Raw genomic sequence first — 27,705 nt, forward strand, 5'->3', positions numbered from 1 at the left:
GAAGTTTGCAGATAAAACATTCCATTATGTAGTAGAACCATTTTAGAGTGTAGTCGCCTTTTATCTTGGAAATTAAGACAATAAAATACATTTTTGCCCATGTGACATACATTGTTGTCGCTTGATTTTGATCTCACGTTAGGGTGATATGAGTTTTGAATTATTGTCTATCCCTGGTTTTTATACGCTGGAATAAGAGCATTGCAAAGTACGGTGTTACCTACAGTATGTCAGTGTAATGGTACTTAATTTTTCTTCTTCTTGCTTTCCACTTACTCTTAATATGCACAACATTGAGAACTGCTTTGACTGAGCACACACTGGTTTTTGGACTACTTAACTACACTCTATATATACCCTGCTGGCCTTCAGCCAGTGGCTCACATTCAGTAATAAGACAGGGCAGTCTATCACGGCGGGTTGGACAAACGTAATAAGTAGATTATACAGGCTGCAACGTGTACTCAGTTTTTCAGCCAGCATGTGAAGCGTTCTGATGTGTGATCCAGCGTTTTGAGCATGTGATACAGCTTGGAGTTATGAACACATGTCTGCTTGATCGAAACCACTTTGAGGGCCGAGTCGTATCAGCACACTTCCACAAGACTGTTTGGACAAACAAAAATATAAGATTTGAAAATGATTTTTTTTTCTGTAAAGTATTTAAATTAAGAAAATAGAACGCAGATACCAGTTTTTATCCTTTTTTGTGTTCATTGTCCCAAACATTCTTCTTTTATGATAATATCTAAATATAAAGCAAAATTGCTGCTCTGCCAATTTTGTATACTGACAGTAAGAATTGGTGGAGTTCTGCCATCTCATCTCAGGAGATGCTGAATACATGAGAAATCAAAATATTGAATATTGAAATGTGACAAAAGAAAGCGTCACCCACACTTTTCTGAACTAAAACTTTAATCTTATATTTCCCGCAAGATATGAAAGATCTTTAGTTTCACTTTGAATGAGATTTGTGCTGTGATAGTTGACAGGCGAGCAGAGCTTTAAATTAATGTTGCATGTGGACAAATGTTTGAGCAGTTTGAATGGAAACTCCAGACAGTCCTATTGATGGAAGGAACATCCAGCTGGCAGCTGTGCTGTGGTGTCTAACGACCTACAGGAGGCAAATTATTAATCTGTCTCTTACTCTCTGTCTCTCTCTGTCTCTCTCTCTGCCTGTCCGTCTGTCTGTTTCTCCCCATCTCTCTCTCTTTCTCTCTCACTCTATCTCTTTCCATTTCTCTCTCTCTCTCTCTCTCTATTTGTCTCGCTGTCTCTCTCTATCTCTGTCTCTGTCTCTCTCTCTCATTCTTTCTCTCTTTCTCTGTCTCTCTCTCTTTTTCTTTCTCTCTTTCTCTGTCTCTGTCTCTTTTTCTCTTTCTGTCTGTCTGTCTCTCTCTCACTCTCTCCATCTCTCCATCTCTGTCTCTCTCTCTTTGTCTCTGTCTCTCTCTCTCTCACACACACACCCCATCTCTGTCTCTCTGTCTCTCTCTCACTCTCTCCACCTCTGTCTCTCTCTCTGTCTCTCTCTCTTTGTCTCTGCCTCTCTCTCTCACTCTGTCCACCTCTGTCTCTCTCTTTGTCTCTCTCTCTCTCACACACACACACACACCCCCCATCTCTGTCTCTCTCTCTTTGTCTCTCTGTCTCTCTCTCACTCTCTCCAACTCTGTCTCTCTCTCTGTCTCTCTCTCACTCTCTCTCACTCTGTCCACCTTGGTCTCTCTCTCTTTGTCTCTGCCTCTCTCTCTCACTCTGTCCACATCTGTCTCTCTCTTTTTGTCTCTCTCTCTCTCTCTCCAGTCGTTTGGAGCAGAATGGCATCAAGTCGGTTCCTCCGGGCGCCTTCACCTCCTACAAGAAGCTTCGTCGAATGTGAGTCCTTTAACTCAACACACTCACAGACAAAAACTCATCAGGAGCAGTTTTGGATGGGTGTCGCTTATTTTCCCATCATAATATAAGATATAAGACAGCAGTGAAGGAACCTGTAGACAGGTTAAGTACAGACCAGAATATAGTACAGGAGGCATACATCCCATCTGGCCCGGGAATGTCTCGAGTCATCGAGCTGGGCGGGTTTGAAATGAAACCACAGATTATGCTGGTAAATACTCAAATGAAGATACATTTTAGATTAAGATATATTTGTTGAAGGCTTAGACCCAAAGTCCTTGTTGTTGTAATGCTGAACCTGTTTTTTGTTAAAGAAGTTCATCATCAGCACGAGAATATTTCCTTCAGTTATGATTTGTAGTATAATTATGATTATTATGACATCAAGCGATTCAATCAGTTCATTTTTCTTCATAGGAGGTAGATCGAGAGTCAGCAAAGCTAACACCATCTAGCCAGAGAAGCTGTGGTTTTACGGCTCCACCCCTTCGGTTTCAACTCAAACCAATGAGACGGCAGTATTTGTGCCTCCAAGGGGCAATGCCTCTGAGACAGTTTTCATGTTTTAAACTCTGATCTGCCAACTGGATCGTTCTCTTCTTCCTCTGTCTCCACTGTTCACCGAGCTGTGGTTTTCCTGCTCCGCGTAGCAAACAGCCCCAGTGGATTTTCAGCATGGAGGGGCGCTTGATTTATGTCAAGCAGATACATTCCCCATCAGGGGCCTGCAAAGGGTCTCGCATGATGAATCAAGCGCATATTGCTGTGGTTGTAATAACACGCACGTTTGACCACAACAATAATGTTTATAGCTTCATAGCCTCGTGCTCTATTTTAGTTTCCTCTCTTTCTTTTCTTTCTTCGTGGCTTTTGGTCTGTCCACTCTCACTGCTTCTCTCTGTCTCTTTTCTTTTGCCCATTTCCATCCTCAATCATTCTCTCTCTTCATCTTTGTCTCTCTTTGGTTTTCCTCTTCCTCTCAATCTTGTCCTTGCCCCCCCCCTCTTCCCCGTCCTCTAACATCATCACTGTGAGACCGTCCCGAGCCCTAAGAGGGGGGTTGATTACATTACCAGACTGGTTTAAGTGGTTTGTCTTAAAATTTATCATGACAGTCGAGGGACTGACATGTGGCAGCAGAACCAAGGATTTCATAATCTGACACGTTGTGGTTTGGCCGGCCAGACCAAATCAGAGTTGTAAAAACTTCAAGTTGGCCAGCAGAGCAGCTCTCGCTCTCTTAGAGACTGCCTTTCATATGAGGAGCTTGTGTCAAGCTCACTTACGTTCCAGTCATCTCATGAAGTCCGGTTTCTCTTCCTTATAAGTGTTTCTTATTTGATATGATTTAATTAGGAGATTAGAAAAAGGAACAATAAAACCATTCATGAGTCGCACATGGAAAAATGCTTCACTAGAAATGTATTTACTGGCTTTCAGTTCTGATGTTTTCTTCATGCGACGCTTTTGGCAAAACATGGTTACAAATGTCTTTTCAACAACAGCACGCCGAGTTAAACAAAGCTATAAAATGGGCCAACAGATAACATGAAATAGTAAAGTAATAAAAGAATCACAAACGCAGAGATGAAAACAACCATCAGCTTAGTAAAACGATAAATTGGGATGTCTAATCTCAGAGGCGCTCCTGAGCTGAACTACCGATTGAAGTTCTTTATTCAAGCAGAAATTGCAATCATTGATTTCCTGATGTAAAGGGTTACTGAGTGGGATAGTGATGTAGGCTGCGGCCTTTGACAACGGCCCTTAAAATTAGACAACAGTATTCCCCTTCTCATCAAAACAAAGACGAAGTGTTTAGTGGTCTGTTAGTGTGGTTTGTGTGTGCATTTCATTCCCAGAGACCTGAGCAACAACCAGATATCTGAGATCGCTCCTGATGCTTTCCACGGCCTCCGGGCCCTCAACTCCCTGTGAGTAACACACAGACTGTCTCAGTGTGTGTGCGTGCGTGTGTGTGTGTGTGTGTTTGAGAATCAACTGTTGGAGTGTTATGAGAGTGCCTCTTCCAATATGTGTTTACATATGTCTGTATTAAGGCTGTCTATACCTCCATATGCTTGCACCGCATGCATGTGTTCGTGCGTCTGTTGGTCTGAATAATTCAAAAGTGGCGCCTGCTCTCTGTAAACAGAGATTCCTTGTGAGATATCAGGACTTATAAACGAGCACAGCGGGTCTGGCCAGCAGGTCTATATGTGTCTGTGCTGCATGTGTCTGCACTGTTGCGTTAATGTAACAGACTAATGGAATACATGTGAAAACAGGTTCATTTGAGGGAAGACATAAGCAAACATGACCTCTGCTTTGTGTGCAGGGTTCTGTATGGTAATAAGATCACTGAGCTGCCTAGTGGAGTATTTGACGGCCTGGCCTCTCTGGAGCTGCTGTAAGTCCAAACTCCAACATGTGTATATTTGTCTGACTGACTTTTACACTCACTGTGTTTTACACAAAGGAATTTCAGGTGTCAAGGTGCCTGAACATGCTGTAATTAAACTGACATGTCTATGTGCAGTTTTTGCTTAGTCAGAAACCTTAAGAGATGTCATCAGGTTCATTATGGTGATGTTTTCTTGTGTTTATCAGGTTGCTAAATGCCAATAAGATCCACTGCATCAGAGCCTCAGTGTTTAAAGATCTGGAGAACTTGGCTCTGCTGTCCCTGTATGACAACAAAATCCAGAGTCTGGCAAAAGGAACTTTCAGCTCCCTGCACAGCATCCAGACGCTGTAAGAAAACACTTGCACATACCATTTAAAGTTCTGCTCGGTTCACTTCCACTCCATTCACTCTGATCTGACTGATTTCCTGCCCCCTCTGATTTCCCATCAGCCACCTGGCCCAGAACCCCTTCGTGTGTGACTGTAATGTGAAGTGGCTGGCCGACTTTCTGCGTTCTAACCCCATAGAGACCAGCGGAGCACGCTGCGCCAGCCCTCGCCGCCTCGCCAACAAACGCATCGCACAGATCAAGAGCAACAAGTTCCGCTGCTCCGGTCAGTGTGTGTGTGTGCGCGCGCGTTTGTGTGTGTGTGGTGACAGTCTGGCTATATGAGCTACAGTTGATAATGTAAGATGTTGAACTACAGCAAAGCTTCCCTCAATAGAAATATGCACACAGTATGTAAAAAATGCAAAATGTTTATCCTTTAGCCTTTACAAACCCTGTTAGCAAATATATTAGTTAGTGACTTTCTGCAGTCCGACACAATAACTTCTATGTTCATGATACATGTATATTACTCTGCCCAAAACCAACAAGAACTGGTTGCCTCTTGTCTTTTTTCTTTGATATAACGCATCATAAGCCTGTCACGTCAAGGTCAGACCAGGTGTATCAAATACAAGATTGTTCCAGTTCAAGAGATCTGTGACTGGACTCTGTCCATCCCTTGTCTGAGGCTCATAACTAGGGTAGTCCAACTACAAGTGCATGCTGTTTCTGGCAAAGATGAATTCAAACATTTTTGAAGAAGCTCACAACAAGGACATGTGTCAGAACCACTTGAGGTAAACAACTCATGGACCCCGACGACCTCAAATCTCAGAATTTGAGGTTGCAAATTTGTTGTGTGTAACTCCAACAATAATAATACATGTTTTATGTATTTTAAGAAAGCAGTGTTATTAGTGAGTTGGCATGATGTATGATGTGAGGCGTAATGACCATTGCAGCTTCTAGAGGGCACTAGAGGGGTTTTAGACATCTATTCCTTTGAAATAAAGTGCAGGAAAAGTTCAGGTTTCAACATCTCAGTGCCACCAGTGAATTACTAGCTTTTAGAATAAGAATATAGAACATACTTTTATTGTTTAGGATCCAAGAACCGTTATTTTTTGCAGATGTTCATGTCAAAATGACAAACAGGTGTGAAATGTAGTTCAGCAGCTCGTTTAGTAACACAGTGAGAAGCCCCTGTACTGATGAAGTGTGTGATACAAAGAGACAGAGTGAAAGTTTACAGTATTTGTTCAGAAAGTGCAACAGAATGTGTAACAATGAGATGAGAATGAAGCGAGTTAATCTCACTGTAACTGGACGCCTGTAACTAAAAGCTCCCGGCTGTTTTCTTCACCCACACCATGGCAGTGTGTGAAGCCAACCCCTGGCCAGAGAAGCTGTGGCAGGCTCTCTGATCACCACATAAACTGCTCCACGATGCTTTAGTCCACTGCCAGGCCTGCAAAGCCGCTCGCAGGCCGACACAACGCTTCCATAAAACAGCAAAACATGGAGACAGATCGTTTCACGCCTTCTTTCATCTTTTTACTGCTGCCAGTTTTATACAAGCCCTCACCCAGGAGGTGTGTGTGTGTGTGTGTGTGTGTGTGTGTGTGTGTGTGTGTGTGTGTGTGTGTGTGTGTGTGTGTGTGTGTGTGTGTGTGTGTGCGTGCGTGCGTGCGTGCGTGCGTGCGTGCGTGCGTGCGTGCGTGCGTGCGTGCGTGCGTGCGTGCGTGCGTGCGTGTATTTGCTCCTTTGAAGCTTTCAAACCTTTTGACTGACATGGTTTTGTTTCTCTTTCTTTTTCATGGCAGCCAAGGAGCAGTACCATATCCCAGGTGATTATGTTTGTCTGTGCATGTTCTAATATATGATGGACTGTCAAGCCCACACTGCATTTCTGATCAGTCTTAGAATAGTTATTTGTTAGGTTTATTACAAACTATTTTAAAACCAGCTAACTAATAGCTTGACAGTATTAAAGAACAATAACAACAACAATAACTGCTGCTATAAAGCACAATAATAGCGTTTGTTTAACCAAAAAAAATCCCTTCAGCTTGCATTCCTTTTAGGGTCATTATAACTGATAATCGTTTAAATGGTTATCATACTATGAAAATGTTATACCTTTGCCACCCTTGTTTAAACACAGGAGCTTAATTAGTTTGTTTTGTTAATTTCAGCTGTCCTCCCTGTTCGTGTGTGTGTGTGTAGGTACTGAAGACAGGCGTCTGAGCTACGAGTGTAACAGTAAGCCGGTGTGTCCTGCCAAGTGTCGCTGTGAGGCGAACGTGGTCGACTGCTCCAACCTCCGCCTCACCAAGTTCCCTGAGCACCTGCCCTCCTCCACTGAAGAGCTGTGAGACATGAACAAACACGCATGTAGAGGACACATAAACCTGAGCAGAATGCATACACCTGCAGAGAACACATACACCTGCACAGAACACATACTCATGCACAGAACACATACACCTGCACAGAACACATACACCTGCACGGAACACATACTCCTGCACAGAACACATACACCTGCACGGAACACATACTCCTGCACGGAACACATACACCTGCACGGAACACATACTCCTGCACGGAACACATACACCTGCACAGAACACATACTCCTGCACGGAACACATGTACTGCCTTGATAGCAATGGAGTCAGTTTATTAGACTGAAATATCTACTGTACATGTTTTCATATATACTCACCTGTAACTGACACATTGTGTATACATAGGTGTATGCCACTTCTCATACATATCTACATATGCGAATCACCAAGATACAACATTACCATTAACCTTCTTTATATTTTTCGCCTTATATATATTTGCATTATTGATATCTGTTTATTAACATTTTTATACTGACACTTTTATTGATGTTTTATGTTATATTTGTTATCTTTAGAAGAAGAAGAGTTATCTGCACTAGCAATTACATTAGTGTCAACTACGAATGCAAACAGATAAAATATTATTACTTTTATGGCTAAAATATACTAAAAAACTAAAATAGTGCATTGTAATTTGTTTTTGCTTATCTGCAGACATACAGTATGTGGCTGGCTGTAATGATTATTTTCATTATAAATCAGTCAGTCGATTTCTTTGTTTGTTCATTTTGTCGATAAAAATTTACCTAAATTTAAGTTCCTAAAGCATCTTGAAGCTGCTTTTCTGGTCAAACCAATAGTCTAAAATCTGCCACTGACAATGATAAAAAAACAAAGAAAAGCAGTAAATCTTCTTTTTAAGAAGCAGGAACCAGAAAATGTTTGATACTTTTGATAAATTACGTAAACACTGAAGCGATAAGCAAAGTTTTTGATATAATTTTCTTTCTATTAATTGATTGATTGATTGATTCTATTGATGTGTTTCAGCACTAATACCGGTATATATGTGATCAGCCAGTGTCAGCTGACGTCATCAGCCTTGCTGATATGTCAGTCTGGCTCCAGTATACACAATGTAACTGTGTGTCATATTCTATTTGGGGGATGCTTTTATTAGCATGGTTTTAGCATGGTCAGTCCCTGTGGGGTCTGCAGAGTTACTGCCACACTCTGCAAGACACACTCATGATTACACTCCTGTGCTTATACATACACACACGCACACACATGCTATACAAAGGCACTTTATGGATATCCGTGTTGACATGCTGTGTATGGACTCATACTGCATGGATGCACACTCACTGGACAAACACACACATTCCAAACCGCCTCCTCTGCTAATGATGTTTTTGCTCCGTCCTCCTCATGTCTGCCTCCTGTGACCGTCGCAGGCGTCTCAACAACAACGACCTCTCTGTGCTGGAGGCCACCGGAGCCTTCAAGGGCCTGTCGCAGCTCAAGAAAATGTAGGTCACTCAGAACGCTTCAACAAAGACGAGTACCCGCTCAATCATCAAAAGAAACTTCCAATTCCATTGTCTCGCCTGTACTGTGACTAGAGAGATTCATCCCAACTGCTCTGTAATTTGTGAAGATTTATAATGTTGTACTTGGAAAAACTCAAGGAAAAGGTACTCAAGACAGTCACAAGCACGAACCCTCTTTTCTTTAAGCGATCATTTTCAGTCTGTGCATTGGCCTGAATCTCTAAGAATGTGTGAAAACAATAGACTGTTGAAAACATTTCTTATTTATGGTTTTGTCTTCCTTCCTTACAGTAACTTGAGCAACAACAAGATCTCAGAGATTGAGGACGGAGCGTTTGAAGGCGCTTCCTCGGCGGTGGAGCTTCACCTGACGGCCAATCACCTTGAGTCCGTGAGAGGGAGCATGTTCAGAGGCATGGAGGGGCTACGCATGCTGTGAGTTCTCCTCATTTTCCTCCTCCAGTCATAATCATAGCACAGAGTAACGTATGTAACTCAACTAGAGTCCTAAAGACCTCAGACAGATGTAAACAGTGAGAGCAGGACACAAGCTAGGAAGCTAAAAAATGTTTAAGTTCATTGTCATCCATCCATATAAAGGTAAACATTTGATTCATTTGAGCGGGGCCACAGTGCATTAACACTAAAGAAAAATCAATCGATTGCAGGATGCTGAGGAACAACAAGATCAGCTGTATCCATAACGGCAGCTTCACAGGTCTGACCAACGTCAGGCTGCTCTCCCTGTATGACAACCAGCTGAGCACCATCCTGCCCGGAGCCTTCGACACACTGCCCAACCTGTCCACACTGTTAGTGACACACACACACACATATCTCTTCTATTTGCTATCCTATCTGTCTCTCACGCTACGCCTCTTCTGTCCATCAGGAATCTTCTGGCCAATCCTTTTAACTGTGACTGCCGTCTGTCCTGGTTCGGGGCGTGGCTTCGGAGCAGACGAATTGTGACGGGGAATCCTCGCTGCCAGGGCCCGGCCTTCCTCCGAGAGATCCCTCTGCAGGACGTAGCTGTGCCTGACTTCCGCTGTGAGGACGGTGAGTTACGCATGTTCATACATATACCGTGACAGGAACGTTGCATTATCAGATTACATGAAACCTGTAGAGGTGCATGTTGACAGAAATGAATAATTACAAAATGCTCATAGGTGGAGTTCTGAAGTTTTTACTTGCCAGCAGTAATATGATAACCTCATCATTTAAAATATCACCTCTTGATGTCACCATGTTATAAAAGCTGAGCCCACAGCCTCCTGTATGTGTGCTCAGGTTCTGTTCTGGAGGACAGCAGCTGTGCTCCGGGGCCACAGTGTCCCAGCCAGTGTACCTGTATGGACGCAGTGGTCCGCTGTAGCAACAAACACCTGCAGGCTCTGCCCAGAGGACTCCCCCGCAACGTCACCGAACTGTGAGCCTGAAAGCAGAGCTTTCTGAATTAAATTCACCTTGTCTTTAGTAGTCCTACTGCTTAAGCAATGTTTATCTTCCCTGGTGAAAGGTTTGTCATTATGGGTTTCTGAGGTAGTTAATACATACAGACATATTTAAATTTTACGTATTTATCAATGCTCTGGTTGTTTTTCTGCAGTAACCAGACACTTTAATTTGCCATATGCTAAAGTTATTATATTCATCGAGGGGGAAGAATATCAGGACTTGCTTGACTTTATGCAGACATCATTATGTGTGAATCAGCTCTGTGTTGTTCAGAAATGATCTCAGAATTTCCTTAATGAAGGATTTGAATTATAATTCAGCAGAGTTGCACAACACATGTCTCTCTCGTCCTCTCAGGTATCTGGATGGTAACCAGTTCACCAGTGTTCCCAAGGAGTTAGTCTCTTTCAAATACCTGCAGCTTGTGTAAGAGGCCCTCGACCACACGCTCTGTTCACACTCACGCACTTGTCACTGTTACAACCGCTGACACTGTGGACACTCTCTTTTTTCATTAGTTTCTTTTATTAATACGCATTGCTGTTACACAGACGTTATTTTATTGTTTTGGATCGACTCTTGCACATTGGATTTGAAGTGAAGTTAAGACTCCGGTTCAAGTGCTGACTTCAAGCTTTATAAGTGGACAGTGAAGGGCATGTAGTTCATAGACTGTCCTAGTTATAGGGCAATGCAGCAGGACAACAATTCTAAACATACGCACCAGCTAACCAAGGGGCACTTTAGGCCAATGAGTGGAATGATCCTGACAATTGTATGACTGCTATCTGGCTGGTCACATGTATCACTGCTAGAGACCAGACTGGAGGCAAAAAGCCATCAAAACAAGCAAGAAGAGAAGCTGACTTCAGAACAGACCTGACAGAGAGTCACCATAGAAACCATGAGCCTGCTGGTGTCTGTGGGTCAGAGACTTCCGTCATATTTACATTTTGGTCCCCTGAAACTATTCCTACACATCTGATATGGACGTGAACACCCTCAATGTAATGCTGAGAATCAGCACTTGTGTGTTTTCACGTGAACACTTGTCAGTCTTTGATAATCTGTAAATCCTGAAAAGTTGGAAGTGGCATGTCGGAAGTGTACTGGATGTGCAGACAAACCCCCATGGTGACTGCATTTATGAGTATGCCCAGCAGGGGGAGCTGTGGACTGTGTAGTTAAAGTCCAGCTCATTTCAAAAGGCTCTGTGTATTTATAAAAAATCACAAACCCACAAACTTCAAGTGACCAACTCAATTCAGTGATTAGCACCATTTTAGCATGTTCTAATGTGTGTCCGTGTGTGAGAATCTTTGTGTGTGCTAGCATGTCCTAATGTCTGTGTGTGTGTAAGAATGTGTGTGTCTGTTAACATGTTCTAATGTTTGTGTGTGAGAATGTGTGCACATGTTAACATGTTCTAATGTGTGTCTGTGTGTGGGAATGTGTATTAGTTTGTAGCTTGTGTGTGTTATGTGCGTGTGTGTGTGTGTGCATGTACAGTATGTATGAGCATTCTTCGTGTGACTGTGTGTATCTAATGGGACTCCTGCAGTGTGTATCATGTGCATGAATGCCTCTATGTATGTGTGTGTGTCTGTGTGTGTGTGCATGCATTTGTGTGTGTGTGTACTGTATCTGTTTGTGTATCTAATGGGATTGTTTATCTAAGTGTAGTTTGCGTGTGCGTGTGTGTGTGTGTGTTTTCTGTGTATTGTATTGACTGGAATTTACCTTTTTTATCTGCAGAGATCTGAGCAACAATAAAATCAGCTCCTTGTCTGATGACTCCTTCTCCAACATGAGCCAGCTCACCACTCTGTGAGTCCACACACACACACACACACACAAACACACACACACACACACACACACCTAATATGTGAAATGGAGAATTTCACATATTAGTTATATATCTAACTAATATGTCTAACTTATATATCTAATATGTTTCTATATTAAATCAAAGTTCTGATCTCAGGTCTCTGACAAAAAAATAATATGAACAGTGTGCAGTAATTTTAACATCATAAGAATGCATCAGTTTGTGTCTGACACAGCGATCAAGGCACTTGACCTTGTTTATTACAGATATAGGTACAGCCAGGGCAATTTAACTTTATTTAGTTTGAAGTCGCGAGAGGAATCATGCGTTTAACGTTTAAAAAAAGATTACAAAATAACCTCTTTGCACTCTTTCTTTTTTTTTATGAACAAGTGTCTAGACCAAAAACCAGAAAATAAACACTACTGTGGTAATTTAGGATTAAAATCACGATTAAGCAGGCCTACATTGATATGATTTGGGACCATAATTAATTAATATTTTTTAAATTAATATTTTTGTTATTACTTCAAAAACAACAACCACTACAGAATTTTTTCCCAGTACTGTCCATCCCATCCTGAGCAAAGTAAATCCGTCCTCTTTTATATTAGCATGAACTGTAACACACGGAGTGTGATGGTATCTTAGAGTGAAGCTGTCGTTGTGTTGCTTCTCCTCCTGCAGGATCCTCAGTTACAACTCTCTACGCTGTATCCCTCCTCTGGCACTGGGTGGCCTGCGCTCCCTTAGACTGCTGTGAGCTCACACCCACACACACACACAAACACACACACACACACACTTTGGACTTGGACTAATTTTCTGCTGTTGAGCTGGATGAGAGCTGTCACATTCATTGCAGTCTTTCATAACAGCTCTTGACCATTTTTCACCCTTATCCGTGTCCATCTTTCAGCTCTCTCCATGGCAACGACATCTCGGAGCTGCAGCAGGGCATCTTCAGTGACGTGGCCTCCTTGTCTCACCTGTAAGCACTTAAATATACATACATATGTAGCACACACACACACGCATAATGACAACACCGGCCGAGTGTATTGGACAGTAGGGTCAGTCCACACTGACAGAATGAGGTGTATGTATGTGTGTGTGTTTGTGTGTGTGTGTGTGCGCTTGTTTGATCCATGCTCAGTCCCCTGCCTTTATGGCTCCACTCACATAGAGTCCAGTTCTGAGAGAGTGAGTGGTTTCAAGTGGCTGCCCAGTGGATTGAATTGGCTGGAAGGATCCATTCTTACCCAGGGCTCTATTGATCTGTGTGTGTGTGTGTGTGTGTGTGTGTGTGTGTGTGTGTGTGTGTGTGCGCGTGTGTGTGCGTGTGTGTGCACACGCGTGCATGCGTGCGTGCGTCTGCATACATAGTGTTATCATCTTCAGTCAAGCATGACCCATGTGAGTCAATCTGAGGATCTACAGTAAGTGTGCAAGGCGGAGGGAAGAGATGGATGGAGGGCAGGAGGAGGAAAAGGAATGTGAACTGGAGGTGAAGAGAGGAGGGAGTATTTTTGTTTTGTCTCCTGAAGCGTGACATCAATTCTGAAATAGGATGCCACTGACTTTCAGTCCGGGATAATAAATCGGACTGTAAAATGATTTTTTGTAATGAATTAAAGTGTTAAGACTGGGATGCTTTTTTTTTTTTTTTTTTTTTTTTTTTTTTTTTACAGTATTTGTCAGGGTGGAGTCTGATGGTGTATCGTCATATTTAGCAACAGAAATCCAACATTTCATGGCTTAGTGTGTGGCAAAAGCAAGTCACATTTTTTTGTATTTTTTTACCAATCAAAAAAGAAGTGGTGAGAGTAAAGTGACAGTGTGAAACACATGAAAATGAAGAGTTAAGTATAAATCTTACATACAGATAATAGCTGCTCAGAAAGACCCTGTATCTTTGATGATTTTGTGGAAAGGAATGCAAGTCAAATTGGAATGAATGATACATTTGTTCTTTACCTTCAGGCCACATACTGAATGTCATCTTACTTACCTGGAGGGGATGCAGCTTTTTAGGAAACTGAAGGAAAATCTAGATTTTTTGTGTGTAGAAGTGTGTGTACCTGCTCCAGTCTTTCTCTGAAAACAGAAAACTATGTGCGCACGTCTATAATAAATACAGTGCACTAGGTCAAAACTGAACCAGGATGTCAGTCTACAAAACCTAATGGATGTTTACTTGAGTAAAACAACCTCTGTGATCATCTGGCTGCGGATGTTCTTTGTCTTGCTGGACTGAGCTCATCACCTATTCTGTTATCAGAATAACAGAAGTTCTCAATAAAACTGAGACAATAAGCAGTGATTTAAACCACTATATGCCTTTGTTGACTTGTGGACTTTACATAATCTCAATTTATATACAAGAACCACACATACCTGCCTGCTGCCTGTCTGTCTGCCTGCCTGTCTGTCTGTCTGGCTGTCTGTTGGCGACTGGAGGTGGAAGTTTCCTCCTCATCACTTGTCCCTGATAGAGTTTAATCGACTGAAGAGAATCGAACGTTCTCTCATATGGCTCTGATACCCTGAGCTTGTTGTGTGTGTGTGTGTGTGTGTGTGTGTGTGTGTGTGTGTGTGTGTGTGTTTGTGTGTGTGTGTGTGTGTGTGTGTGTGTGTGTGTGTGCGTGTGTGTGCGTGTGTGCGTGCGTGTTTCACTGTCTGCATCTGAGCAGAGCTGTGAGGACTGAGAGCTCCACCCTGTGGCCTTAAAAAATAGTGCAACAATGTTGATGCAAGACAATTAACTTTTCTTTCCCTCTTCCTTCTTTCTTTCTTTTTGGCTTTCTCTTATTTATCCATATGTCTACCTTCCATTCTTTCATTCCCTTTATCTTTCTTTCTCTCATCCAGCTTCCTTCCCTTCCTTTTCTCCACCTTTTTATTTACTTCTTCCCACCTTTCTTCATCCTCTTCAGCTTTCTAATTCCCTCTATTCTTTTTCCCTTCACTTTCTCCTTACCATTCCTCCCACCTTTCTCATTTCCCTTCTCCCCTCATTTTGGTTTTCTTCTTGAGAGGCTTCCCTCTGTCAGTGAGTTGACTCTTTGCCTTTATTCCTTGAATCAGAGCGATCGGAGCCAACCCCTTGTACTGTGACTGTCGCCTCCTCTGGCTGTCAGACTGGGTGAAGAGCGGTTATAAGGAGCCCGGTATCGCCCGCTGTGCCGGACCCCGCGGTATGGAGGGCAAGCTGCTGCTCACCACTCCAGCCGACAAGTTCCAGTGTCTGGGTAAGCTGGCAGGAAGCCACACTGACATAAAAACCCACACACGCCTACAAAGCTTTACAGTAGTTTCATGTCTGCACTGATGAGGAGGAAGAGGGGCTCTTTCTCTTGTTTTGATCAACTTTGTTGTTCAGGAAGAATATTTTACCTGGTTTAAGAAAGTCCTTTCTTAACCAAAGAGACTGACCTGCCATTTAAAACCGATTCACATAATATCATCCGTGATCTTTCAGTGATTTGTGATGACACAAAGCTAATTTGCCATTTTAATTCTCTTTGATTTAATTTGTGACACAATCTAAGAGAACAAACACCCACATGCTGTTGCTTCGTAATAGATTATAACAAAAGAGAGCTTATTCATCTGTGTGACCTTCATCAGGAGTCAGCTGCTTTCACTCCTACACACCCGTTGCAGCTGAAGACACTGCAGTGCACTGGAGCACAAATCTGTAGAAAATGACCTTAATAAATGAAGACATACATCTTCTTAAACTGTTGCGTTGATCTTGAGCCTAATTCCCTGTTTTCTGTTTTCTACACAAGGTTTTAAATCTATTTCAAGAGTGTAGTCACCAAGAACATATGAGCAATCCTTCCTTTTTGTATGCAAGGTCAGAGAGACCTGATGCTTTCGTTCATATGGACCCAGGTGAGCAATAATAAAATTAGTACAATACAAGTGCAGATAGAAGAAGCTTATGAGCTTTGAGGTAGATTTGCTCTCCAGGCAGAGTTGTGACTTTTTTTTTCAACAGATTACTTTTTTGTTGAGAGATCCACATCTAAACTATGATCATCAGATTGATTGATGAGAGTTTAAAAGTATATTGGGAGATATTTTTTTCAATAAATGCGTAGCTAAACAACTGTATTTGCTACGTCGTCTTTAAATTTGGTTGTTAAAGAACTGTGACCAACAAGGATTTTAGAGCCCAAAAATAAACGAGGAAAAGCTGTCCAATGGTGACACTGTTTCTAAACGCCCTCAAACACATCACTTCTCCACAGCAAATTCTCGTTACTTACCAGCCGACTAGCAAATAATGACATGTCTGTAATAATCACAATCTTCTTTGTTACTCTTATGCAGATGATACACAGCTGTAAGTACGTTCCACTTAAATCCAGATGAATCAGTTCAGTAATCTACTTGCCTGCTTCGCTGGTATTACATTGTAAATCGCTGCATTTATACAGTGCTTTTATCCAGAGCTCCTTACAGTTTGCCTCTCATTCAGCCATTCACACACAGAGCTACCGTGCAAGATTCTGGCCTTATTATTTCAGCAGTTTGTGTTTCAGTGTCGACATGTAAACAGGAGAAGCGGGGGATCGAATCGACAGCCACAGCTGTCGTCCTCCTGAATTTCAATGCTGAAGATAAACCAGAAGTTAATTTGCAATATAAAATTCTACCAAGCACTCTCTCTTATTTTGTTGTTTTTACCTTCTGTGTGTTACGTGCCTGTCAGCCCCAACCGGACGTTATCTTTAAGCCCAAACATGCTTTCCATACATGAAGCCCGTTACTCCCTCTGCTGACCCCAGCAGGAGCAGCTCCCCCGTCCTATCTGTGTTTTTCGACAGGCAAAGTAAAAATGCATTTTGAAGCTTCTGATCCTCCTGACAGCGATCATGGTAATGTCTTGATAATGACCACGTGTGTTTGTGTGTGCGTGCGTGCGTGCGTGCGTGCGTGCGTGTGTGTGTGTGTGTGTTGTCAGGTCCAGTAGACGCATCTGTTCAGGCCAAGTGCAGCCCGTGTGTGGGCTCTCCCTGCCAGAACCAGGGTGTGTGTGTCGACCACACACAACTATACACCTGCACCTGCAAGTCTGGCTTCACGGTATGCAACAGTGTGTGTGTGTGTGTGTGTGTGTGTGTGTGTGTGTGTGTGTGTGTGTGTGTGTGTGTGTGTGTGTGTGTGTGTGTGTGTGTGTGTGTGTGTGTGTGTGTGTGTGTGTGTGTTGTGTGCGTGTTGTGTGCATGCAGCGAGGCTCATGTAATCCAGTTAGTGAATTTGTCATTTTTTGCCAGCACCTCATGACATTTCCCCCTGTGAACACACAACAATCAACCTTAAGCTGAGTGTTTAAAACCACTGATCCAGTTTTAATGTCTGTTTGCGTGTTGTCAGTGATTATTTTAAGGCCACATCTGTCTCTGATAATCCCATCAAATCACTCAGATGACCAGATCTGATGCTGTACGCTTGTCAATATTTAATATTTTTTATATTTGATGTGTGCGTGTGTGATACTTTAGGGTAAACACTGTGAGACTCCAGTCGATGCTTGTGTCAGTAATCCCTGCACCAACGGAGGAGTCTGCCTGAGTGATGAACAGACCAGAGGGTTCAGGTAACAAGTCTTAAAACTTGAATATCCGAAACATCCTACAAATCACCCTGTAGACATGCACCCTGCTCTATCACTGACATCCAGTGTTAAAGCTTCTTCTACATCACCCGATGACCCTGAAACCAGCCTCTAACAATTGTAGGATGGCTCCTTACTGTTGCTTCTTCAGGACATTTTAAGAATTTTATCTCTGTGACACGCAGATTTTCAGTTATTCTTCCTGGTTTTAGCCGCGTTAGCAGAGTAGCTTTAGGACTGGCAATGTTGGTCTAAGAGTGAAGTATCTCCATCACTATTGAATGGATTGCCGGAGGTCATGGTCCTAATGACATCAATGATTCTCTAACTTTCCATCTAGCGCCACCAACAAGCCAAAATTACCACTTGTCCAATGTTTGACCTCATGACACAATACCCCTAAAAGTAATGAGAGAAATCACGTCACCTTCAGCATGCTAACAATGAGAATGTCAGCATGTTGTGCTAAGATGCTAATGGTTAGCATCTTACTATTATAATTACATGCATGCTACCACACTGTTGAGCTCACTAATACGCTTTATGGTGTACATTTATGGATGTTTATGCTACAATTAACGTACGTAAATCTAACATACGTATATAAATGTGATATGAGCATGCTACCATATGAAATTATTCTTTATATAAGACTTTAATGATGCAGTATACGAGTATTTCTGCTTCATTCTGAACCACTTTGAGGCTTCGACCATTTTCTGCTACAACCATAATAAAATTCAGCGAGATGAGTTAAAATAGTCGAGGTGGGAACTGACAAGTAAATGACTTTTCACAGTTTCCAGGTCTCTGACGTGCTTTTGATAGAGAGAATGTTTGTTGCTTGTGATGTTCCTGAGTTGAAAGAAACATGGCAGCATCACTGTTGGAACAAGCTGCTCTGGGCTTAGAGCGCCGTCAGACACAACACCAGGTTTTATCTGTGTCTGTAAACATGAAGTGCTAATAAGCCTTGTTTGTTTATAGGTAATGAATTTGCCTTTTGTAGTGCTGATGAATTGCTTTTACATGTTTATCCATTTAAGTTTGTCCGTGTAGTCCTTTTTAGTTTAGTCAGTAATTCATGGTGCTGTGAGTCTGATCTGTTTCTTTGTTTTTATCTGTTTAGCTGTGCATGTGCGTTTGGTTTCCATGGAACTTTCTGCGAGGTGAACGTGGACGACTGTCAGGACCACGGATGTGAGAACGGCGCCACCTGTGTGGACGGCGTGGGCAACTACACCTGTTTGTGTCCTCCAAACTACACAGGTATGCACCGGCATCGGCTTTCCACGCTTCACCTCCTCCTTCCACTCAGTCATTTCCATGACGAAACAATAATTTTGAAGCCTTTTACTGGTTTCAGAGAGTAATATAGTTGATCCATTGTAATCACGTTGAGAGGGGAAATGATCTGGTCTGACAGTAACTCATGTAACAAACTGTTACACGATCCCTCTTTGTCTCCTCGCATTCTCAGGTCTGTTTTGTGAGGAAGAGGAGGGTGTGTGCTCTCCAGGTAGAAATCCCTGTCAGCATCAGTCCACCTGCATCAGCACTCCTACCGGCCCCAGGTGACAACACACACACACACACACACACTTTATCACTGCCAGGCTCAGCAAAGTTTCAGATCCCAGATGAGATTAAAAACACAGACACACACCCACAAACACATACATAAATTTCGCTGAGGTGTGTGTTGACTCCCTCAAATATACGTGTGCGTGTGTGTGTGTGTGTGTGTGTTACAGGTGTGTGTGTATTCCAGGCTGGGTGGGGCCAGACTGCAGTATAGACTATAATGAATGTGTGGACCATCGCTGTCAGAACGGAGCTCAGTGTGTCGACCATCTGGACGGCTACAGCTGCGTGTGCCCACAGGGATACAGGTACTGGGAACACCAGGAAAACTGGGAATACTGGGAGCACAAGGAGCACAGGGGACACTGTAGATACAGAACCTGGAAAGACTTTCAGGACTCAGGGTCCACTGGAGATTAGAAACATGAAAACTCGATTTGACATCATTTTTCTCAGTTTATATACTGTGCAAATGATCGACAGTTACACAAAACCACCAAATAACAATTAAAAATCATTATTATTATTTATTTATTGTGACTTTGAGTCAAGTACCTGATCCACATTAATGGATCAGGTTATTTTTAATAGGTGTTTTTATAGACCTATAGAAGAATATGATCAAAATGTGCACACGCCTGAAAAAGAAATCGTTTGTAGTGACAGCCTCATCTTACTTTCCACATAAAAGAATCATTCTATTCACATCCACCCACTGACTTAAACAGACTAAAAATGATCTAAAGAAGCAAACTGGAGCTGCATCGTTGCTTATTACTGGTCAGTACAGAGTTTTGGTGTTAGGGTTAGTGCGTCTTTTGTTTTTAAGTCATTAAGATGAATAAAAAGATGAAAGGTGCGTTCTGATCCTCTTGAATGTCTTCATTTTCCCTTTAGTGGTGAACTTTGTGAGGTGGCCCTTCCTCCCCTGACACCCTGCCAGCTGGCTCGGTGTCAGAACGGCGCCCCCTGTGTGGAGAAGACCGGGACTGCAGTCTGTCAGTGTCTGCCAGGCTTTGAGGGTCAGAGCTGCCAGAAGCTGGTCAGCGTCAACTTTGTCGACAGAGATTCTTACGTTCAGCTACAAGACGTCAAGAACTGGCCTCAAGCCAACATCACACTGCAGGTGAGGACACAAGCTCGCATCCAGAGGCATCAATACTGAAGGTCACAGGCGTGATGTCAAGTATCAGTAGTGGCAGACACACACACACTTACTCTGATTGGTGTGTGTGTGCGTGTTTCAGGTGTCAACTGCTGAAGAAAACGGCATCTTGCTCTATAACGGAGACAACGAGCCGATCGCTGTGGAGCTCCATCAGGGTCATATCAGGGTCACATATGATCCTGGTAACCAGCCTGCCACCGCTATCTACAGGTAGACACACACAAACACACACTAGATTTCTCGAAACACAGCCTAAAAGTAAGTGCAAGCCTACTGTCAAATAGTACAAGTATTGATTAGTAGTACAATTTCCACGCTGAAAAAATACTCTGTGGTCAGTAAAAGTCCTGCTTTGAAAATGTTTGGTAAAAGTATGTGAGTATAATCAGGAAAATGTGCATCGAGTATCAATAGTAAAAGTACTCGATTCAGAAAGATGGTCCATGAGAGTTTATGTAATTAGGATCATTGTTTCTCATGCATTAATGTGGAAGCAGCATTTTATTGTTGTTGTTGAAGTGCTGCTAATTTTTAGCTGTTCTGTGTAGGCCTGAAAATAACGACTGTTTTTATTCTGAATTGATCTGCTGATCACTTTTCCCAGTTAATCGTTGTTTGGTTCAGAAAATAGTCAGAAATGTCTTCACAATTAAAGTGACAACTGTGAAGACCAACAGTCCAAACCTCAAAATGACTCAGTTTACTTTTGCTTAAGGCGGCACATCCTCGCTTTTGGAAACTGGTGCCATGAAATGTTTTTTTTTTTTTTTTCATTTTTGCATGAAAGAGTACTTAACAATTAATCAGTCATTAAAGTAGTGTTCATTTTCTGTCGATCAACTAATCAATTCATCGACAAATTGTTTTAAATGTGCTCATTTTGATGTTTTGACACAGGATCAGGCATTCCTTCCACGATGTTGTTCTCAGGTTCATGTGCAGCCTCTCAAGCCTGTAGCAGTGGCTGTTGGGTCATCTCCAGTGATGCGTCTTTGTAATTAGGGCTCATAATTTTTCCTGGAGCAGATTGGTTTAAACTTATTTTCACTTGGATTTTATGTTTCTGTGCATACAAATATTGTGTTTTGTTTTTCTATAAAACCGCAGTGACAGATTAGCGATACCTTCTTGCAGCAAACACAGCTCAGGGTATGCTTCCAGGAACAAAGTTTGGATAATAAACCTAAACTAGAATCAGTTGAAACAGAAATAGAGTTCTCTTAGAAACTTAAAAATGCTGAGTCGTATCCAGGCAGGTAGTTAACGTGCACCAAGTGAGAATTTGCAGGTCCTGGGCAAAAGCCCCATTAGGTTTATGACTGTACAACACATTTAACATCAAATTTAAACATGTGACTTCAGCCAGCAGCCTCAGGTTAATTGGTGTGTTCTCATCATCAGATTTTGAATGTCGAGTGTTCATTAAGATGAGCGATCGCCTGGACCCTCAGCAGCCTCTCAGCTCACTGTAGCCCAGCAACGCCGCTCAGAGTGTATTAGTGCATGTTCTGTGTTGCTCAGAGTGAATCCTGCAGTGTTTGAGAATGTGGACAGATGACACTGCCGATATGGGCATTCTGGTTTATTCACGGACTCGGCCAGAGGACACTTGAAGCTTGAGTGTCCACTTGATCAGGTGTCGAGTGCTTAAATGTTTGCATGGTTCACTGTAAGGGAGGAGGAGGCTCGGCTAGCCAACAACCTGACAAACACACACACACACACACACAAGCACACACAGACTATTTGTGTGATAGGCAGCTGCAGACAAGAGGAGACTGAAAATTCACGGAAAAGATTAAAAAGATGAAGAGAATAGAGAAAGATACACGTGAGAAAACTTGAGATACGAACCAGATGGGACTGTCCATTTAAAACAAGCCAGGACAAGTCTCCTGTATGTAGCCTGGTCCTAAACGTCTGAATCTCTGTTGATATCTTTGAATCAGCATTCAGCGATTCATATAGTTTTAATGTTGTGCCCATTAATTATTATTTGGAGAAACAAATGACCATCAGGTATTTATAAGAAGGATTAAAAAGTCAACCTTGTCTTCCGGCATAGCTTGTTGGGCTGCCTTATTACCACCATGAAGAATAGGGATAGAAGAATAACCACAAAAGTGGCAACAGGGTGGATGAGATTTAAGAGTTTAATGTAAGAGTTAACAACTCTTCTGCTTCAAAATTTCTGAAATTGTCCTGAAAAACAAGCCGACTGTACCAAACACCAAACAACTGAAACACACAAGGGAAATGTAAAGAAACTGGAGCATCTTAAGAGTCTGAATTGTTCACGGACACATTAGCCATAACAACACTGGCAATATTTCAGATTGTTCGTTTGTCTTTCTGCCCCCTAGTGGTCAGATCCTGCTAAATGCTGCTTTAATGGCAGTTCATAGATGACCTGTCCTAACCCAGTTAAGATGAAACAATGGCCACTTCCGTATGACAAATGTCGCGTGAGCTGCATTGCCATGGAAACCACGCTCACACAGGTCACCTCTCCTCCCCAGCCATAATGAGAAATTTTTGAGTGAAGCATAGAGGTCATATTATGTGTAGCTCTGGTAGCGTCTGTTTCTCTTACAGTTGGTTTGTAAAAGAAACAACCAGCAGTGGTGCTGATGAAGCGCATTGTGAGCTATGGTTCATCCAGTAAACATCCCAACCTCTTGGGCTGTTGCGGTCTCTCCTACCCTCCTTGCTGCCACTTCTCTTGGGGTTGCTCTTTGCTGCTGGACTCTCTCTGGGCCAGCTGGAGCGGACAGACTGGGAGTCCTCTTGAAAGAAACTGTACCGTGCCCAGCCTGTCCGCTCCGCCTGGCCCAGAGACACATCCACGATAAACAGGTCTGTTTGTTTACCGCGAAAACTACAGCTCACAATCTGCTGAATCAGCACTGCCAGCGGCTGTTTGTTTTACAAACCATCCACAAGAAAATCACCAGAGCATACAGCCTCTTTTCTTGACTCAAACTGTTAACACATAGTCCTTCAAAATGAACATTTCCCATTACTCAACATTCAAAAGTAACATTAAATTCATGAATTTGCCTTTTCCCAGTGAATATTGAAACAGGTCCCTTCATGATGTATATTTGGTTTAAGATTCCATCCAAAACCAGAAGACATAAAAGGACAAAAAGATTTAATGCCAGAAAAACCTAAATGTGTCCATAAACTGTCAAAGTATTCAGAATACCCGTTTGCCAGTCTTTGCCTGAGCTTTGTTCCCACATTGTTGATTTAACATGAAATGTGTGTCTGACAAACAGTGCTGAGACGGTGAACGATGGGCAGTTTCACACAGTAGAGCTGGTAACCTTCAACCGGATGGTGAACCTGTCTGTGGATGGAGGAGAGCCGACGACTCTTGACAGTCAGGGCCGGAGCCAGCCGGTGACGGGTGAGGCACCTCTGTATGTAGGAGGTAAGAGCACAGAGGCGGTTAAGGGGTAAACACCGAAACTCAGACACCAAAAATGTATCAAACTGTCACCAGATAGATTTCTGTCTCACTGTCTGTCTCTCCAGGTATGCCCGAGGAGGTGATGCCCTCCTCTCTGGGTCTCTCCTCTCAGACCCTCAACATGTCCAGTTTCCATGGCTGCATCAGGAACCTCTACATCAACCACGAGCTGCAGGACTTCACCCGCAGCCACATGAAGCCAGGCGTGGTGCCGGGCTGTCAGGCCTGCCGCAAACTCTATTGTCTGCACGGCATCTGCCAGCCCAACGCTGCGCAGGTGGGAGACAGTTAACCACCAACAGTCCACAGTGAACAGCCATATACGCACAACAATAACAAAAGTTAAACTAAAGACCAATTGTGCATAAATCAGAATAAAACAACTTTTTCAATTTAATTAAATTTAAAACAGTTTCAAACCCTTTTTACCTTTCCTGTGTCACCCTGTCATTTGTTTAGATCCCTGAACGTTCCCTCAACATCAAAATCTGCACTTTTATTAATGTCGTGTTTGCTTGAACATTTCAGTTGAGCTCTTTTGCATGATTTGAAGAACATTCAAACGTTATTTTATTTCCCATAGCATGTCGTAGCAGACGTGTATGGCATTTCGAGTTTGCCAGGGCTCTTTATTCTCTTGATATGTTGTTGCCAAAGAATAAAAACTTTGAGGGACACAAAATAAAGGAGGCAAAAGGTCAATGATGCTGAATGTATTTTTGCATTATTATTACAGATAGTGGATGAGGTGAAGTAGTGAACATGCTGTCTTTCACAGGGTCCCCATTGTCACTGCCAGGCAGGGTGGTCAGGGCAACACTGTGACCAGCCAATAACAGGAGGTCTTACTTCAGCAGATGTTGTCACCATGGCAACAGGTGTCAACCCGTGTGAAGGCAGCAAGTGAGTGTGGTTTGTTCTGGCATATTAAAACATGCACAAAAGTGTTAATGTGACAAGTACATAAATTCTTTTCAATGTTGGGTCGTTCTTCATGTTGAGTCTCTTCTCTTCACCTTGCTCACTGCATTTTGAACCAGGTGTGTGAAGGGCGCGTGCGTGGCGCTGGACGTGCATACGTACCGCTGCGACTGCGAGGAGGGATATCTTGGTGCCTTGTGTAACCTGCAGGGGGAGCCAGCGGGTTCGTGCCACGCTCTGCAGTGTTGGCATGGCCATTGCGAGGAGACAGAGGACGGAGAGCGCTGCGTCTGTGAGCAGGGATACACCGGAGAGAGCTGCGACATAGGTGAGGAAGCACAAGGGATCAGAGTGGAAACAGCTTTCCATCTTGGCCATTTGACATAAATGTTTTTCATGATTGCTTCAGGACTGGTAATAACATCAGGATTTAGAAATATCGCCCCCACGTCTGTGTTTCATGTAGCACACGCTAAGCGAAGTCTATAGTTTACTCAAATTTACTGACATTGTCCTCCAGATATGATGTCAAGGCTCTGCCTTACATCAGTGTCTCAGAAGCAGAGCGTCTGTTCTTCAGCAGCCACATTAAAAATAATAACGTAGTTTAGAGTTGTTCTGCCCATTTTATAAATACACATTTGCAGCTCATTTAGATCAAAGAAGCAATGCTTTGTGGGCTTTGACAAGCTCTTTTAGTCTTTCATTATTAATTTTTGCTTTGGTTAAACCATAGTTCCAAGAAAGGTTTTTTAATGAAAGAAGGACTTGTAGCTATTTAGTTTTGTTCAGCAAAGTAGTCAGAAATTGTTTCTATGACTAGATAGCTGTAGTGCTTAAGTAGGAAAATGTGTTTTTTGTAATTTGGGTGAATTGACCCTTTAACTGCTGAGGCCTGGTTGTCTCTTAATCCTCCCCGTGGGTCCAAAGAGTCCCCGTGCCGAGGTGAGCCGGTGAGAGATTACCACCGGCTGCAGCGCGGCACCGTCCTCTGCCAGACGTCCAAGCCTTTCTCATGGGTCGAATGTTGGGGTAGCTGCCAGGCGGGAGCCGAACCGGGCGCCAACGCCGCTTCCTGCTGCGCCCCTCTGAGGGTCCGGCGGCGGCGGCTCACCTTCGAATGCGACGACGGGACCTCGTTCATGCAGGACGTGGAGAAGCCTGTAGAATGTGGCTGCAAGGAGTGTGTGTAGTACTGTGGATGTGATTGTGCGCACATACACACATGCAGATACACACACACATTCAAACACGACACACACACCAAGCTAAAGAGGTACACACACTGTAGGGATTCTATCACTGATAAATGGACTTTTTGGTGTTTGTTTTGTGTGTTCTCGCGCACAGATGCAGTTTTGTAACATAAGACAGTTATTCCCTCTCAAAACATGAAATCAACGAGTCAACCTCATCGTCATCTTCCTCCTCTTCACCTGTAGCAGGAGTACCTGCGCACTAACTACCTAACTCCAGCTCATTTTTAATACTTGTGTGTTGAAAAGCCTTTGTATGCCTTCTCGTATGTGTTTCTGATGTGTGGCTGGTTAAGTGCTCCTCTTCATTCACTCACAGCTACAGTATGACGATGAGCTGTGACTTAGAACAAGAAGTAAAAGTTCTGATTTGAGGCAGAGACCCGTTAATGAAATAGAAGGTTTCTCAGTGTAATCTGAATTTTTTTATCAGCAATGTAAAGATTGTCAGGCCTGTCAGACTTCAGGTGCAGGTATTTCTGAACAAGTTTTACAGAGGAGGGAACTGCTGGTGAAATAAAACTAAATTTTTTAAGTGTTGTCTGCTGCAGACATGGCTGCTGTTTCACCTCTGCTGGTTTTAATTGAAGTAGTTCACCAGTGACTGGTGTGAGCATGCAACAGCAGGCTCAGTAGACTTGATGTGCTGATCCTACAATAACCAGAGAGGTTGTTGGTCATAGGTCCTCAACCTGTTATCACTCTCACAAATTTTTGTGAAATTAGCATAAACTCTGAAACGTAGAATGCGTTGTGGAAACAACATAATGTGCCGATTGACAGTATTTCTACCCAAAACGTCCTCTTACAGCACATCCACAACACAGAAAACACTGTAGGAATGAAAGCAACTGGAAGCCACAGATAATATCAGTGACAAATCAAAGTGCAGTAATATGAATAAAGGGCCAAAACTTGAGTTTACTTATTACTTAGTAAGGAGCTGATGTCCTGCACAATGAAACAACAGCATGATTTGGGGCTACGTTCATTTTAAATAAATAAACACTGATTAAAAATTAACCTTTTCTCACAGTAGGAACCTTTAATTGTAAAATAAACCCATGATATTGACTTCAAGGCTTAATCCGAAGATAAATAAAAGGGTCACCACTCCCACCACACGCAGCTGGAAGGTCGAAGGTGACAGGGTTCACGGGGGACAGTGGAGGGGTTGTGACTTGTTCCCATGGCTGCTCACCCGTTGTGCCAGTTTAGACTGGTGGGGGGCTAGGAGTGTGTGCGAGTGAGTGTGTGTGTGTGTGCGCGCCTATGTGTAATATCTTGTACTTCTATCTTTGTGAGGACCAGGTTTTAAAGACCTAGAGAATGAGGATATTTGATCTGTTATCTGTTTTTTTTTTAACTTAGTTCCAAAACTGATATTAATTTTGAGTTAAGGTTAGGGCTGCTGTTGCATTATATACTGTAATTGTGTCAACCAAATGTGTTTGTCACCAAGTTTTGAAGGTTTTGGCCACTTGGGGGCAGCGCACTGAGCTGCTAACGAAACACTGACATATTGTCACCTTATATGTAAAAGTGTTAACAAACATCAAGCCAACACACAGCAATAGCAGCAGTTACTTGCAGTCACATTTTTGGTTTGTTTGTCAGTCTGTTTTAACTCTGGTTTGGTCTCCACCCTCTTCTGAGAGAAATATCTGGCTCTTTAGCTGCTAAATGCTCCACTGTGTTCACTAGCTAGTTGGTACTAACTGCACCTGGAAACAACAGCACCGATGAGGACGGAGAGGAAAAGATCTGGGCGGGACGACCAAAACAACGAGCTGAAAGGCACTAAACCGCTCCGTAGAGCTTAGGGGAATC

General features: G+C 42.8%; 1 protein-coding gene across 1 annotated transcript in view; it reads left to right on the forward strand.

Annotated features, from left to right (window-relative positions):
- slit1b (slit homolog 1b (Drosophila)) overlaps positions 1–27,021 on the forward strand; it is a 61,222-nt gene extending 34,201 nt beyond the window's left edge. Inside the window, exons 10-38 of the mRNA XM_041963809.1 lie at positions 1,813–1,884; positions 3,768–3,839; positions 4,244–4,315; positions 4,516–4,659; positions 4,763–4,926; positions 6,467–6,490; positions 6,870–7,014; positions 8,455–8,529; positions 8,842–8,985; positions 9,219–9,362; positions 9,443–9,609; positions 9,844–9,982; positions 10,369–10,437; positions 11,767–11,838; positions 12,530–12,601; positions 12,762–12,833; positions 14,930–15,093; positions 16,818–16,939; positions 17,359–17,453; positions 18,601–18,740; positions 18,952–19,045; positions 19,226–19,363; positions 19,953–20,181; positions 20,303–20,433; positions 23,505–23,659; positions 23,764–23,975; positions 24,477–24,601; positions 24,739–24,947; positions 25,550–27,021. Of these exons, the coding sequence (XP_041819743.1) occupies positions 1,813–1,884; positions 3,768–3,839; positions 4,244–4,315; positions 4,516–4,659; positions 4,763–4,926; positions 6,467–6,490; positions 6,870–7,014; positions 8,455–8,529; positions 8,842–8,985; positions 9,219–9,362; positions 9,443–9,609; positions 9,844–9,982; positions 10,369–10,437; positions 11,767–11,838; positions 12,530–12,601; positions 12,762–12,833; positions 14,930–15,093; positions 16,818–16,939; positions 17,359–17,453; positions 18,601–18,740; positions 18,952–19,045; positions 19,226–19,363; positions 19,953–20,181; positions 20,303–20,433; positions 23,505–23,659; positions 23,764–23,975; positions 24,477–24,601; positions 24,739–24,947; positions 25,550–25,812 (3,724 nt within the window). The 3' untranslated portion in view covers positions 25,813–27,021. The remainder of the gene's footprint in view (positions 1–1,812; positions 1,885–3,767; positions 3,840–4,243; positions 4,316–4,515; positions 4,660–4,762; positions 4,927–6,466; positions 6,491–6,869; positions 7,015–8,454; positions 8,530–8,841; positions 8,986–9,218; positions 9,363–9,442; positions 9,610–9,843; positions 9,983–10,368; positions 10,438–11,766; positions 11,839–12,529; positions 12,602–12,761; positions 12,834–14,929; positions 15,094–16,817; positions 16,940–17,358; positions 17,454–18,600; positions 18,741–18,951; positions 19,046–19,225; positions 19,364–19,952; positions 20,182–20,302; positions 20,434–23,504; positions 23,660–23,763; positions 23,976–24,476; positions 24,602–24,738; positions 24,948–25,549) is intronic.
- Positions 27,022–27,705: the final 684 nt, after the last annotated feature.

Source organism: Chelmon rostratus, chromosome 3 (assembly GCF_017976325.1).
Source record: "Chelmon rostratus isolate fCheRos1 chromosome 3, fCheRos1.pri, whole genome shotgun sequence".
NCBI classification, from domain to species: Eukaryota; Metazoa; Chordata; class Actinopteri; order Chaetodontiformes; family Chaetodontidae; genus Chelmon; species Chelmon rostratus.